We start from the raw sequence: 16,068 nt of genomic DNA on the forward strand, positions 1-16,068 counted from the left end.
TCTCTGGCTGTGCAATCAATCTCAGTGTGTTTCTGTCTATGCGCTGGGTTGCGTGACTGAGAATTTCTGGTGTGTGTGTGTGTGTGTGTGTGTGTGTGTGTGTCTGACTAGGAATATGTACAAGCATGTATGTGTGTGCAAAATTGTCTCTGATGTGCGTGAAAGAGCCTACATATGTCTAGGGAGTGTGTAGTGTAATCGACTCTTGTGTGTGCCAGCATGTTTGTGCAATTCTCACGTGTTTGTATGGCATAATTGTCTGGTGTGCTAGTACCAACCTGTGTGTGCCCCGGGAGCGTGTGTGTGTGCGTGCTCGCGGTGAGCAACCCTCGCACTCCTCGCGTCCCGCGCTCAGCCTGGGGGCGGGGAGCGGGGTGGGCGGCGAGGGCACTGCGGTTCTGCTGCCCGCCCTCGGCGCTGCGGCGAGGGCTCGTCACGGTCCCTCCCCGCCCTCGCTGCGGTCCCCGCCTCCCGGTCCTTTGTAGCCTGCCGCTGCGCTCTCAGACAGCCGCCCGGAGGCCCCGCCCCTGCCCCGCCCCGCCTCGCGTCCCGCCCCGCCCCGCCCCTCCCCTCCTCGGGCCGCAGTCTCGCCTGGGCAGACTCGGCCCTCACGGAGCGCTGAGCTCGGCACACAGCGGTGGCTAGGGCCGCGGGTGGGCGGGAGCGCGGGCGGGCTGCCGGCCTTGGACCGGTATGGCGGATCGGCGGCGCGCGTGGAACACGGAGGACGACCTGCCCGTGTACCTGGCGCGGCCGGGCAGCGCGGCGCAGACCCCGCGCCAGAAGTACGGCGGCATGTTCGCCGCGGTGGAGGGCGCCTACGAGAATAAGACCATCGACTTCGACGCGTACAGCGTGGGCCGCCGAGGCTCCGCGCGCACACCGCGCAGTGCTGGCCGGCTCGACGCGGTCGGCCTGCCGGGGCCCGGAGGCAGCGAGGACACGGCCAGCGACGTGAGCGATCCCTCGGGCTCGGCAGTCAGTTCGCCGGGCGAGCGCAACGAGCGACCAACTGCGCTGCGCATCCGCTGCCCCGCGCCCCGGGACCTGCCACTCGGCCGGGACAATGGCCAGGTACCCTCGGGGCGCGCGTGGGCCGGACGGAGGGGACGGGACCCTTGGGTCGCTGGGCGTGGGGCCGCCCGAGGGCAGTGCCCGGGCAGGAGTGCTGGGGCCACTGCGGCCAGGCTTGGGAGAGCTACGGAACGCCCCTCCCCCACCCCATCATTCAGGAGGTTCGGAGAGGTTGTGCGACTCGGTCAGTGTTGGCCAGCATAGTCCGTGAGACTCCAAAGGGTCTTTCGAGATCCAGCACCCCCGCTCCTCCACTGCAGAAAGGGAGAGCGAGGTTCTGAGAGGGAAGTAAGTTGGCTAAAGCCGCCACATGGTCCCTTAAAGCGCAGAGGGACCTCTGGGGTTAATTTCATCCAAGGATCCTCATTTTCTGCTTTACGAAAAGACAGGGAGCTCTGTTCCGCATTCATCCCTTCATGTATTCACTCACTCATGAGGAATTATAGAGCACCTACTATGTACCAGGCGCTGGGAGAGGTTCAGTGAAATGCCTGTGGTCACATGGCTTAAAGCTTAAGCCATTCCTGAGTGCTCCCTCTGTATTTTCCGGGGCAAGGATTTGGTTAAAGATTTAGATCGTGGGGCAGACAGAACTGGAAACCGCCAGCCGCAATCACCATCTTCAGAGGATGCTCCTGAGTCCCACAGCACAACGCCTCTGTGCTCACTTCACAGAGCAAGTTGGAGGCAGAGAGGGGGTTTGAACCGGGGTCAGTAGCCTCCTAGACTTGGAGGTTCCCCCCCCCACGAAAGTGGGGAAACATCAGGGAGAGGGAACGCCAGACCGTGGGCCCTATGGCTTATCTCCCTTTAGCTGGGGTCGCCAGAGCATTGGGGGAAGATGGGTAGACGACCCAGCTTTGGGATATATGGGTGAGGTGCTTGGAAAACGGAAGTTGGAGCACCCGAGGGCCGACGAGCTGTAGCCTTACCCCAGAACTCCATGTCTGAGCACTGCTCAGGTCCCAGGCCCCTGATAGGTGCTGGGTTCCCTGTTTAGCACTCCGGCCCCACCCTAGGCCAGGGTGGGTAACAAATTCATTGTGAAAATTAAATCAGTTAATGCCGCTAGGTAGTGAGCATACAATAAGTGTTTGTTGTTTATTTGAGTTTGATCCTTATCATCATTTTTATTAACCCTTCTCCCCTTAAATGCTCTGAGAGGCATACAGTGAGCCCGGAGGAGGCAGAGTTTGATCTGGACAGAAATCTGGGAGGGCTTCCTGGAGGAGTGGGGGGGGGGGCTGGGCTGGCCTGTGGCTGCTACGACCCAATAGTGGGTCTCCTCCTGCCCCCACCCCCACGCCCCGGGTCTTCAGTCTCGGTAGCTCGGGAACTCTCCGTGGTCCTGAATCCTGAGCCTCGCGAGATGCAAGTCTACAGTGAGGGTGTGTGTGTCTGTGGGGGTGTGTGTGCAAGGAATGGAGATATCGAGAGGATCCCGTCTCCTTGTCCCTATCCCTTCTATATCTTGCCCTGCCCACCTCCTTCCCTAGTGTCCGACCTCGCTTGGGATCCAGGCTTCACAGCCCGAGCGGGAGGCTTCGGGGCCGCGGACCAAGAAGCCGGGGCCAATACCGGAGAATCCTAGTTTCCAGTCAAGGCTCTGCGTCCTCTTGAGCCTCAGCTTCTTCATCTGTGAAATGGGGGTGGCATCTCCCAGCCTCTCTCAAGGCGTGGTGGAGTATCAGGGAGGCGAGAGAGCTTTGTGCACGGCCGGGAGCTGTACAAGAGCGTCCCTGATGGACCTGCAGTCAATGTCACCAAAGCCAGCATCGCCCCTGGGCTCTGTCTGGGACGGCTCCGCAGCCGCGCCTCGGCCCTTGGGGACGCTGATCCCTTCACCTCTCCCACTCCTCTTTCTTCTCCCCCTCTAGCCTTCTCCCCTTTCTCCATGGCTTCTCGGGTACTGGACAAAAGGCAGCGCCTCCGGCGCGCCAAGGGCTCCAGGAGCACGCGAGGTTCGGAACTGTGGAGCCTAGGTGCTCGCGGTCTCCCTTGTGGGGGAGAGTTTTACTTTCTGCTGACCGAGCAGCCACGGGGTTCGGGTTCGGGGGCCGGCGGACCTCGCTGCTCCTGAGCTTTGCAGAGGGCGCCGGGGCCCTTCCCCCGCGCCCGTAAAGCTCTTTCCCGGGGAGGGAGGAGGGGTTTCTGCGGCGCAGGCGCAGCGTTTGCCGAGGCCCGAGGCTGTGCGACTGCGGCGCTTTGTACCCGGGAAGTCCACTTGGGAGCGGTGGTCTGTTTGGCCAATAGCAGACGAGTGCCCCTCCCCCTATACGCAGGAGGTCTCCTCTCCAATCCTGGAGCTTCCCTGCCCAAACTGAAGCCTGGGAGGGGCCCTGGTTCGTGGAACCTAGCCCTTAGCAACGCTGAGGAAGGGGATGTAGTGTCAGAGAGAGGGAGACCTGCAATTTCCGGTCAGCAACAAGAATTTAGGACCCAACTCAGAGCCAAGAGTGAGCTCTAGACAAGTTGTGCAGGAACCTGGCTTCCAGATACTGCTCTGCTGCAGCTCACATGCTTTGTATCTAAGATTTCATTCTATCTCTGTGAGCCTCAATTTCGCCCCTGTGAAATGGGAAACTTATGGCCTAGTGTTCCTGGAATACTAAGCCGTTTCTATTTTGTGAACATAAAACCCTATCTCCACTTTAAGGCCCAGGCGTCTCTGGCCTTCTGTCCTGGACTGGAGGACTGGCCTCCAGGTGGCAGTGGAGGTAAAGGCTTCAGGCCCTAACCTGAGTGGCGGGAGCTTCACCAGGCCTGGCACCCCGTCCTCTGTGTGGCAGCTGGAAGTAAAGAAGGTGGGGTCTTTTTACCGAGCCTGTGGGTTTGGGTTTTATAGGCAGAAAGTAGAAGGTTGGCATTTTAATCTGCCTGGATTTGGGAGGCACCTGTCTAGCCCTATGGGGGCTTACTAGGGCTCCCCCGCTTTCCCCCTCTTCCCTCTTTCCTCTTCTGTCAAGAAGTTAATCAAGCTAGCCCAGGACTCCTGCCCACCTCTCGCCAAAGCAACACCTGGATTATGGGCGCTGGGGCTGGTGTCCACTCTCCACTGGGAACCAGGACATCCTTTTCCCCCTCCTGACCGCTAGCCTGTCCTAGGGGCTCTGGGCTCCTTAGTGCCAATGGTCTGGCTCTGCAATCAGCAATCACTGTCTGGTAGACAAGGCTCTGGGGATAAGCCGGTGGCCCCAATGGCAGGGGGCCCTGTGATGAGAGAGGGGCTGCAGGCAGTAGAGCAGGTCAGTCACTAATTAGGCCTTTGTCTCTGGGGTCCCTGCTGCAGGGGGGGAGGGAGGCTGGTTCAATGATGGGGGTGGGAGGAGTGGCAGGGAAAGGTTTCATGGAGAAGCCCTAGGAGGTGAGTCTGGGAGAATAGATAGACTTCTGTCTGAGGTAAGATAGTCAGAGAGAGGACACAGTTTGAATAAAGGCTTGGACTTGGGGCTGGAGATGTGCTCGGTCTATTCAGGGAGTGGCGCAGCGGAGGGACTAACGCAGGCTGTGGAACGAGAGGCCTGGGCTGGATCCTGGAGGGCCTCGAGCGCACCAGCAGCCGGGGCGGGTTCTGGGCACCCAGCCCACACTCCCTCCCCCACGCAGATGTTCGGGGAGGCCTGCAGATGCACTGCTGCACACCTGTGGCGCTGCCCACGGCCTCTGCCTGCGCACCCGAAGTTCATCTCTGGCTTTTAAAGGAGCCCTGAAAACCAGACCTACCCAATCCGAGAGCGAGGCCGGGGCCCAGCAGAGGGCGTGTGCGCGGGGTGGGGGTCGGCGGGGCTGGGCGGTCGGGGAGGGGCGGGGGCGGGGGGCGGAGTGGGGGAGATCTGAAGGGAAGCGCTTCCTGGTTCGAGCCGAGAGGGGCGAATCGGGCTCGGCTGCGCGACGCCGGGAGGAGCTGTCTGTCTGCAGCCCCCTCCTCCCGCCCTCGCGTCTCCCTCCTCCTCCCGCCCTCCTCGCGGAGCCGGGCGGTGCTGGCAGCCGGAGCGGCAGCGGCGGCGGGCGGGCCGAGCAGCCGGGGCAGCCGGGCGCGTGGGCAGCCGCGGGCGCCGAGCCTCCGTCCCTCTCTTCACTGATCCCGGGCCTTTGTCACCGCGCCGCGGGGAGCGGGACCGAGAGACAGCCAGACAGGGCGAAAGCCAGCCCCACAGGTCCACCGGCCGGGCGGAGGGCGCCAGAGGGGGGCCATGTCTTACCAGGGCAAGAAGAGCATTCCGCATATCACGGTAAGCTGGGCCCCCGCCCTGGCCCCGCCGCTCTTGGCGAGGTGGTGGTGGTCGCCGCCGGGGTCGGGATCCGCAGGGGGACCTAACGGGCGGCCCCCGAGGGGCTTTCCTGCGTCGCGGCGGGTGGGGCGGGGCCGGTCTCGGCCTTGCAGCCTCCTCCCCCCAGCCTCTGGGGACAATGCGGGGGAGGGCAGCCCGGCGTGGCGGGGCGGGGCGGGAGCCTCGGGTCCCTCTCCCCGCGGGCTTGCAGCGGATGGCTTGGACCCGGAGGATGCGGAGCTGAACAAAAGAGGGAGGGGCTCGGTGTCCGAACCCCCTCCCTCCGGCCCTGGAGCTGAGCCTCCAGCGGGCGCCCTTTGCACAGTCTAGCTGTTGCACCTCGCGGCAGCGTTTCTTCCCCGCCAGAGTAAGGAAAATGATCGACCACCGCCCCTCCCCCACTCCCCCCCGCCACTCCCCGCCCAAACCGATGAAGTGGAAGTCTGGACCTAGAGACAGCGCCATGATGGAGGAGCCCCTCCCATTCCTCACTGCAGCTAAAAATAACCTGATGGGGCGGCCCTGGCGGCTGTGTCCCGGGAAGGGTTAACACTGGGGGGTGGGAATGGTGGCGGTGGCTGAGCAGTTCTCGGTGTCTCTGGGTGTGGCCGGAAACAAAGGATCCCTGGTCTTTATGCTTTGTCTCAGGGTGGGGAGCTGAGGACACAGCGGGTCCAGAGACCTGGCCTCCGCCTCATTCCCTGTCTGGCACCAGAGTTGAACCAAACCATTCCTGAGGGATGTGGACCACAGGTGCTGGTGAAACCCATGGGCCTTGGGTGGCTGATATCTGAGCAGCCAGGTGCTGGAAGGCATGATGGAATCCTCCAGGGCAATGCTTGAGGTTTGAGGGCAGGAGACCTAGCATCCTCCTTTATCCAGAATCCAGGCTCAAGGATGGTCCCAGAACACCTTGGTGAGGGCAGCCGTGGGTAGGGGTGATGAAGCTGACATTTCCCACTTGCCTGCCCAGTGTATTGTGGATCTTGTTTTCTTGAATCTTCTCAATAAATCTTTTGAAGGAGGCATTGTCCACATAAAGTTCTCAGAGGCTGGAGCACTGGTTGGGGAGGCAATTGAGAGGAAGGTTGGGAAAGAACTGGGACCCCTTGCCTCCCCAGAACAGCCCTGCATTCTGCCCAATTCTGGATTGAGGCTCTCTTAGAAAACTCTTCCGCCCAGCTTCAGGTCTTGTCGGCAGACCTTTGCTGAGTTACAGTCCAGAGACGTGCCCCCTGATGGTGGGGACCACCTCCTGCCCATCCCTAATCCTTGCCCTCTGAGACACAGCGGTATAAGGGACCAATCCCTTAACACTGTAGTCGGCTAAGAATCAATGGAAGGGATGTGGTTGCCCTGGGCTAGGCAGTGTGGGAGGAACGAACTGGATATTTGCATGAGCTAGTCCGGGCTTTCCTCCTCTCCAACCCTGACCCCAGGGGAACTGAGGCAGGAGATGGAGGTAGAGGGGATGCAGTGACTGATGAGTCAGGAACCCAGGGTACCTTTGTGACTATTGCCCATAGCAGGTCTGTGCCCCATTCAGGATCCCGGTTTCCAAGAAGCACGTTTAGCCAGATGGTCTTTGAGGCAGGTGTATGGGAACAGTGCCTCCGGAGTTGTGTAGTTCTGCCTGCACAGCCGCAGCGGTCACCCTGCCTGCAGGCTGTGGCCCTCTGGAGTGGAGATAAACTGCCCAGGCTTTTGCAGCAGACGGATCTGGGTGTGCATCTCTGCTCTGCCTCCTTTCTGAGCCTCCGTGCTCTTATATCCAAAGTGGGCTTAGCACTGGCCATTTCACAGGACCCTTGAGCATCTGAGAGGACACTGGCAAAGTGCTTAGTGTTTCGTAGGCACACAGTAAGGGCTTCAGAATTGCTGGCTGATCCTGCTGCTTTAGTCCTTTGTGCGAAGCAGGTAGTCAACGCATGTGTAAAAGAGAATCACATGGGGGCTTCCCTGGTGGCGCAGTGGTTGAGAGTCCACCTGCCGATGCTGGGGACACGGGTTCATGCCCCGGTCCGGGAGGATCCCACATGCCGCGGAGCGGCTGGGCCCATGAGCCATGGCCGCTGAGCCTGTGCGTCCGGAGCCTGTGCTCCGCAACGGGAGAGGCCACACACAGTGAGAGGCCCGCGTACCACAAAAAAAAAAAAAGAGAATCACATGGAGTGGATCCCACAGCTTCAATAGCATGGGGAGGAGAGATGCTGAAAATGCGCCTCATTTCCTGGGAAAGCTGTCCTTGATGAAACATTTGTGTTTAATTTGGCCCACATAGTCCGCTCCAGCTAGAAAAATGTGTGGTTTAAAGGAGAAGCCAGAGAGGATGGACTTGGATGGAGCTCCTTTGTAGGACCCACAGCTTCCTGAGGACCTTTTGCTGATAATGTACGTGGTCTGACAGGAACCAGAATGCCATTAAATGAATGGATAGGCATTGTGGCTTTCCACATGCTGCACCCTTAACCTGTTCAATCAATAGAACTCATTTGGTAAGTTAATAATAAGCACCTGGTCTGTGCCTGCCACTGTCTGGGTGCTAAGGAAAGTGGGCATGAGATGGGCATGCCCTTTGCCTTCACAGAGTTTAGCAAAGACTGACATTTCAGCCTGAAATAGCCACAAAATGTTGGTGGGGGGGTGTTATAAGGGGAAGTACAGGAGGCTGAGGAGACCACAGCAGGGATACCCAGCCTAGTCCTGGTGGGTGAGGAGGGAGGGGTTCTGTGGCAAAAGAGTGTGGCCCGTTGGAGAAACTGAAGGAAAGTCAGCATTGCAGGAGCCTGACCTCTGTGACCAAGTGTGGCTTCTATGTGCAGTTAGAGCAAATCCTGGAGACGGTTAAGATGTTTTTGGCAGCCACGGTATGTGTGGCCTGTGGAGGGACCCAGTGGGGCTTAAGAAAGGACCAAGATACAGCTGTCAGCTGCATCTCCAGGTCCCCACCTGCTTGATGTTGGGTCACTCCTCCTGTGAGCCTCAGTTTGCTCATCTGAACAAAGGGGGTAAGGTCTCAGATTCAGCAGTGAAATTAGAGATAGGAGAGAGAGTATGTGAGCAGAGGAGGAAAAGGGACACTCCAGACAGGGCACAGTGTGGACAGAGGCAAGGGCACGGCTGAATCACAAAAATGCTCTACTCATGTTGACTATGGTGTCTTTTCCTCTTTTCTCTGCCTCAGCCTTTTTCTGAGATGCTAGAATAGCCTGCTAGAGAAGAGGGAAGAAGCCAAAACACTTGGCTTCAGCCCCCAAGGATTGTTTAAAACATTAATAAAGCTCTCTTTCATGTATGGCTTTTTTTTCAAAAACTAATGGCATAGCCGGGATTAATTTAGTTAAAATGGTTTTTCGGTGCCCACTGCGGTGGTTAAGTGAGTAGGGGCATCCTGGGCGTGGCTCTGAGCAAACAAAGGCACAGGGCTCGTGGCCCTGCAGAAGCAGCTGTCCCAACAGAGCCACTGAAGGGGGAGGCAGGAGTGTCCACCACCATGGTTATGAAGTATTGTTATTGCAGAGAAGACATCATGAGTTTGCAGACCATTACAGCATTCAAAAGGATTTCCGTGATCTTTCATTGGGTTTTCAGAACAGTCCTGTGAGGAATGCAGCCTGTTTCCCAAAGAGTAAACAGGATTATAGAGACTTGGAAGCTTCTTCAATGGCTTGTGGAGGAATGAAGAGGTCCTGTTCAAGCAGGGAAGGTAGATGGGCTGGTCTGCCTGGTAAGAGAGTCACTGTCTGATTGAAATCTGTGTGTTTGCGTGTGTGTGTGTGTGTGTGTGTGTGTGTGTGTGTGTGTGCGATCAAACAGTAAAACAGTAAAGATGAGCAGAGAAGAAAGAGATTACTAAATAAAAATTACATCGGACTGAATTAGTTATTCTAATGGACAAATATGCAAAAAACTTGCTTCTTCCTGAGGATAGCATTCAGCCTACCTTATAAGTATCTAGTTTATCTCATTGGCTTTTTTTTTTTTTTTCGGTACACTGGCTTCTCGCCGCTGTGGTCTCTCCCATTGCGGAGCACAGGCTCCAGACATGCAGGCCCAGCGGCCATAGCTTACGGGCCCAGCCGCTCCGCGGCATGTGGGATCTTCCCGGACCGGAGCACAAACCCGTGTCCCCTGCATCGGCAGGCGGACTCTCAACCACTGCGCCACCAGGGAAGCCCTCATTGCATTTTTATGCAAAGGATTTGAGACGCCTAGAGTGATTTATCCTGCATATAGTGAAATCAGAGGGAAATAGAATAGCAAGACTGAGACTCAAGGAAAAGCAGAGACCAAACCTGCCAGTGATTTGGACCACTGGGGGTGTGCTTCTGGACATATGGTCCTGATTCAGCTTCTGTCATCCAGGGCAGAGAAGCAGACATTCTCAGTTAGGTCAAGTTCATGATCAGACAGGAAGAAGTGGGCCATTTTCTTTGGGGAAGAATTATTTTAAATTACATTCTTAAAAAGTGTTTGTGAGCATACAAGTGATACTGAGTTGTGACATCTTCCATAACATAACGATGCCAACTGAGCCCTGATTGCCTGTGTCTTGTAATGAACTTGGCCAAGACTGAATACCCAGAAACACATGATATGACATATGTGAATGTACCAGGCACATAGTAAGCAGCTAACAGATAGACGATAGTTCCCTTCCCCGAACTCAGGCTCTCTTTGAGGAGATGAAAATTCAGAATGGCAGGTAATCAACGACTGTTAACTGCATATCTTAACCGTTTTGTTCCTTGAGCTGTGCAAGGTGTCATGAGCAGTTAAAAAATACGTATTTCATGATCCTGACCTTTCCATCTAAGTGAAAAATTGCACATACATGGAACGACTTAAAAATGACCAAAGGGTAAGTGTGGAATAGAGCACAGGTGTTAGAGAAGTTCAGGGAAGGGAGGGCTCAGCATTGGCAGAAGCAAGAAGGGGTGCCCTCCTGGGGCTTAGGGGATGGCATGAGCTAGGTGTTGAGGGATTTGATTGGTGGAGACAAAGGAAGAACATGCAAGGCATGTGGAACAGCAGGGTCGAGACCTGGGCTGGGGAGTGAATGTTGTCAGAAGAGAATAAGAGTTTTACATAGCTAAACCCGAGGGTGAGGATCTTGAAATAAATTTAAATGGCTGGGGGACTGGGGAATTCTACAAGGCTTTGGAAGTCAGGCAGAATGCACCCAAAGTGATGGAAATAGCCCATGCGTTCTAAGTCTGGCTTAAATGCAAATGGGGTGTTTGATCTTGGACAAGTCAGTTCTCTAGGTCTCAGATTCCTTTTCTTTACAGAGTTAGATTAGATAATTCAGCTCCTAGTTATAGGATATTCTGACTTGATTCTGTGGGTAATAGGAAGCCTCTGGAAGTTCTTGAACTGGGAGGATGGTATAATGAAGGCAACATGGAAGAATGTGGATTCTGAAGCCAGACTATTGGGATTTGAATCCTAGCTGTTCCACTTACTTGCTGTGTAATTTTGGCAAATCACTTATTTTCTCTATGCAGCAATTTTCTAATTTGTAAAGTGGTAATAATAGTAATACTCCATAGGTGTTTTTTCCCTTGAGAATTAAATGACTTAATATATGTGAGATATTTAGAACAGTACCTGCACACAGTATATGCTCAATGGGTTAGCGGTTATTACTCTTACTGCAAGATGGTGTATTAGTTACCTTTGTTCCATAGCAAACAATCCGAAGTCTCAGTGGTTTTCAGCAACATACATTTATTTCTTGCTCATGTTACATGAGGACCTGGATTGGCTGTGGCTTTGCCCCTGGCTGTTGCGAGCAATGGGTCTGCCCCTTGGATCGCCTCACCTTGAGACACAGGCTGAAGGAGCAGAGGCTTGAAGCACAAATGCCTTTAAGAAGTCCTGCTCAGCTATGGTACATTTCATATCTGCTCATAACCATTGGCCAAAGCAAGTTGCATGATCAAGGCCTAAACTGATGGCAAAGAGCCCAGTGTTAGTCTTTCTGGAGCAGATATGAGGATTAAATGTGAACATCGTGGCCCATTGGAGATGCTAATAAACACCTGTTGGAGCTGATAACGAGGTGGTCAGGAAGTTTAAGGGGTGAGTTTGAAAGAAATTAGAAACACAGAACGGCATGGGGGTGAGAGGCAAGGCCCAGAGATAGAGATTAAGGACCCATGTACAAGAGGCACTGGTGGAAGACAGGAAAACGCAAGATATTCCAGCAACCAGTGGTTCTCAGCCCATGTGCTGTGAGCACAGTGGTGTACTGAAAAAATCCTGTGTGGATGTGCTGCTAAATTTTGATCAGCATTTAAAGTTTATGTTTACTACAACCAAGTCTAAAAATTGTTCTAGTAACATCTATCAGGTAGATCCCTGAGCACTCACGAACGGAACAGTATGGAATAGTGTCTAATTTTTCTGTGAGGAAAAGGAAGCTCTTGTAATGGAAAGGGGACATCAGAAGACTTTGCCCCTTGAGCATATAAGAGAACAGGGTCAGGGCAGTGGACAGCGCAGCGCCATGTTGCTGAAGAGTAAGCAAGTTCAATTAAGGAGACACGAAAGGCCCTCTGAGATGGACACAGTCACACTGTAGTTGGGATGACATGGTAGTGATTGCTGCTGACTCATTTGGTGGTGTTTTATGTCTTTAATCCCTTCAAGACTGCTGCAAATTTTTATACCATTGGTAACTATGTCCTGAACACAGAAAGGTTGAGATTCATTGCCGTAGAGAGATGCAAAGACCAAATCCTAACTTTGCTCTTAGTGAGAAAAGGCAACTCTGCATTGGTGGCTTAGGAAATGGAATGGGATCTAGGATACTTCACAGAGAGGCTGGTCTAGAAAACAAGAGTAAACAGGTAATAGGAGGGAAGTGATGGCTATGGACGTATGAAGTTTCAGCTTCCTACTCCTTCCTTGGGCCTGTGCCCCAGGTGCACTCCCACTTGGGTAACTTTGGTTTGTCCACTTGACTGTGCACACTTGGAGGATTGGGACAACATCTACTTTTCCTCAGCATCTCCTCAGGAGCACTCTTATGCATTGGTGACTCATAGCAGGGACTCCATATTCTGTGAGTGGATGAATAAAAACTAGATTGCAGGGCTTCCCTGGTGGCGCAGTGGTTGGGAGTCCGCCTGCCGATGCGGGGGACGCGGGTTCGTGCCCCGGTCCGAGAAGATCCCACATGCCGTGGAGCGGCTGGGCCCGTGAGCCATGGTCGCTGAGCCTGCGTGTCCGGAGCCTGTGCTCCGCGACGGGAGAGGCTACAACAGTGAGAGGCCCGCGTACCGCAAAACAAACAAACAAAAACCACTAGATTGCAAGCTTTGCATCTTTGCTGAGTGAGGTCTTAAGATACTCTTGCATTTGACCTTAACAAATGTCCTATCCATGGATTTAGCATTTAGGTAGTTACCATCCAGAAGGAGATGAGGGTGGCGTGAAGGGTTTCTGGAGGTAAAAAATAAAGACTTCCCAAGTGGTACTTTGGCAGTGGGGAGAAGGCAGGCCTGGCATATTAATGGGCTTCACTGCATTTCACACTGAAAGCAAGCTTTTACAAGAGGAATCTTCCATATATATATGTTGAATCATTAAAGTACACATTTCCCCAGGGTCTTGACCGAATAACTGCTTGGTGTTAGAACTTGGGGTCAATTCCATGGGAAAACTCCACGGTTCTGATGCAGAATTGCATAAAGCAAAGAGGTGGCTGTTCGAGATTTTGTACGTGTCCCCAAATTATGCTGCCATGTACTTTACATCAGACCATATTCATAGCCCCTCAGGGTTTAAATCCGAAGCAAATATTTGACTTATACAACCTCAAAGTTGAAAGGAACCTTTAAATTATGTAAATTTTTCTGTGTTTGTGCATTTGAGGCGGCAGAGAGGAGTGTCCATTGCTTCTTCCCCACCCCCAGTCTCCCCTCTAGTGTAGGAATTGCAAGTACCTCTCCTTGCCCACCTCCAGTGGCAGGGAGATCTCACCACTTCACACAGCAGCCTGCTTCACTCTTGGACCAGCTGTGTTGTTGGAAAGTCTTTTGCATGTAGAAGGGAGAGTCTACCTTTTGCCCTCAGAATTTTCCACAGGTTTCTTCCTCTTCCACACTGATATTCCTAGAGGCTCTGGACAATATTTCTCAGTTACTTAGGACCTTCTCTTTTCCAAAATAGCCCCAGTTCTTTACTGCAATTTCCGAGTACAGTGTTTGGATTTTTCTCTCCTTTTTTCTCTTTTTTCCCTTTCTTTTCTGCTTTTTTTCTTTTTGCTGTCCTTTATTTCTGAGCATGTAGAACAAAATGGATCCAAAATAAAACTTTAATTATTGGGCACCTTTTAAACTGGTTTAAATACTTTCTGGGTCCATAGACTCCTTTGAGAAACTGATAAAAGCAATGGAAGCTTTTCCCGGCTTCCTCAAATGCACAGCCACACAACATTCAGCATAGAGCACTGGGCTTCATAGGCTGGTATTCATTGTGTCGTGAGCTGTTACTCATCTTAAGTAATCCTGTGAGTTGGGTACTTTGAGTAGCTCCACTAACAGAAAAAAAACAAAAAACAACGGAAACACAGAGATTACGTTATTGCCGCAGGTCACCCAGCTAAGAAGCTGTGTGGGAACAAGCTGTAGTCTCTGGTGTGAAGGAGCTCATAGTCTCATGCGGGAAATGGCCATATAAAAATGAGCCAGTACACGAAGTTCTGTGCAGTTGGGAAACAATGCTAATCAGGGTGCAAGCCTTACACTTTAGGAACTCCAGGAGGTAAGCACATGTTCCTGGAAGCAGGACACTGCCCCTGACAAGGTGAGTTGCAAGAAATCCAGGTAGCAGATGCCACAGACAAAGGCACAGGGTGTGAAAGTGCAGCTCAGAGAGCCAGAATATGGTGTGAGTATACGAGTATAGCACAAGGCCAGGAGAGGGCAGGGGTCAGGCCAGAAGGAGCCTGGGAGGGCGTACTTTGTCCTACATGTGAGGACAAGCTGGTGAAGGGTTTAAGGAGAGGCACGACATAGTTGCATTTGTGACCAGAAAGGTCACTGACTGTCGTGTGGAGGGGACAAGGCAGGCAGCAGGGAGACAGGTGGGGAGGGCTGACCTGGAGCAGGTGCTGTGGGAGGTGGAAATCAGCAGGGGGGTACGAGAACAATGGAGCAGATGCAGCAAGGTCCACAAAAGAGTTGGGTTTGGGGTGTGAGAGGTTAGAGAGAAGCTGAAGATGGAACTGGGTATTTGAATGAGATTTATCTCCCCACAATGGGAAGACTTTAAAAATCAGGCACTGAGCTCTGTCCACGCATTAATTCATTTTACTTTCAAAACCACGCTCTGCATTATAGATGGAACACTGAAGCACAGAGAGGTCAACGTGCCTAAGGCACAAGGGTAGTGAGCGTGGGACCCGATTAGAGCTCAGGTGTTCTGGCCTCTACTGCCATGTCCTTAACCAGCAGACAGCGCTGCCTCTTTGTTAAATGAGTATTGAATGAGATAATAGTTGTAGAAGCATCTGGCTTACAGGAGGCGTTGTCGGTGTTTATCAGGTGAACAGGGCTCTGCCTTGAATGTCTTAATACTGGAGAGCCCTTTCCAGCTTCCAGAGCCCTTTAATCTGCCTTACTCCCTTTTGGCCACAGTCGCAACAATCCTGTCAGAAGGACCGGTGAGATGCATGGCATTGGGAACGGGCTTGAGATGTATGGTCTATTCCTGCTTATTCCCGTTTTTCAAAGGAAGGAACTGAGGCTCAGACATCTTAACTAGGTAGAGTGAGGAGAACACCGGGATAACTACCACGGGATGCTGGGCTGTCACTTTGTAGGTACCAGGTGACTAGGTTCATATCTGACTCCACCATCTCCTGGCTGTGTGACCTTGGGCAGAATCACTTCCCTTCTCTGAGTTTCCTTATTTGTAGCAATAATACCCACTTCTTAAGGTGACTTCAGAATTAAACATGAAAACCCATGTAATGCAGAAGTGATACTCAGTGTGTACTCAGGAATGTGGTTTTCTTGAAGGCAAAGGATTCCTGTTCAGGTTGCTTTATATAAGGTAAAAGGCAGAGATGAAAAAATGCAGAAATAGGTCTACACGTATATACAGATTTAGCTAGCATCATCCTTCTATAGGGAGCCTGAAGACCTTGCCCCCTCCTGGGGTCATGACAGAGGTGTGTTATGTTAACGCCAGATACTCCATCAGGGACTATTTCCTGAATGTCCCTCAGGTACAGTGGAGCTTGAAATCTCGCTGTAAACATTGCAGTTGTCATGGAAATGGGCCTCAGCTCACAGAAGAGGCCTGCAATCCATGGGGACCTCCTGTATTTCTTTGGGGTTTTTTTTTTTTTTTTTGCGGTACGCGGGCCTCTCACCATTGTGGCCTCTCCCGCTGCGGAGCACAGGCTCCGGACGCGCAGGCTCAGCGGCCATGGCTCACGGGCCCAGCCGCTCCGCGGCATGTGGGATGTTCCCGGACCGGGGCACGAACCCGCGTCCCCTGCATCGGCAGGCGGACTCCCAACCACTGCGCCACCAGGGAAGCCCGACCTCCTGTATTTCTGATTCATGAAGGAGGAAAATGCCACTGTGTCCTTGACCCATGCGGGTGGGAACAAACGTGTGCTCGTTATATTCAATCTCAGGCCTGTTGCCGCTTCCAGGGTTGCTTTCCTGAAAAGTGTGGCAAAGCACCACCGGCTGACAGGCCG

General features: G+C 53.5%; 1 protein-coding gene across 2 annotated transcripts in view; it reads left to right on the top strand.

Annotated features, from left to right (window-relative positions):
• Positions 1 to 594: 594 nt before the first annotated feature.
• CRMP1 (collapsin response mediator protein 1) overlaps positions 595 to 16,068 on the top strand; it is a 68,480-nt gene continuing 53,006 nt past the window's right edge. Inside the window, exon 1 of one of the 2 annotated variants that reach the window (XM_030864335.2) lies at positions 595 to 1,074. In XM_030864335.2, coding sequence (XP_030720195.1) covers positions 694 to 1,074 — 381 coding nt within the window. In that variant the 5' untranslated portion in view covers positions 595 to 693. Of the gene's footprint in view, positions 1,075 to 5,038; positions 5,307 to 16,068 lie in introns of those variants that run through there. The other variant, XM_030864336.2, reaches the window with a different exon arrangement.

Source organism: Globicephala melas, chromosome 5, assembly GCF_963455315.2.
Source record: "Globicephala melas chromosome 5, mGloMel1.2, whole genome shotgun sequence".
Taxonomy (NCBI): domain Eukaryota; kingdom Metazoa; phylum Chordata; class Mammalia; order Artiodactyla; family Delphinidae; genus Globicephala; species Globicephala melas.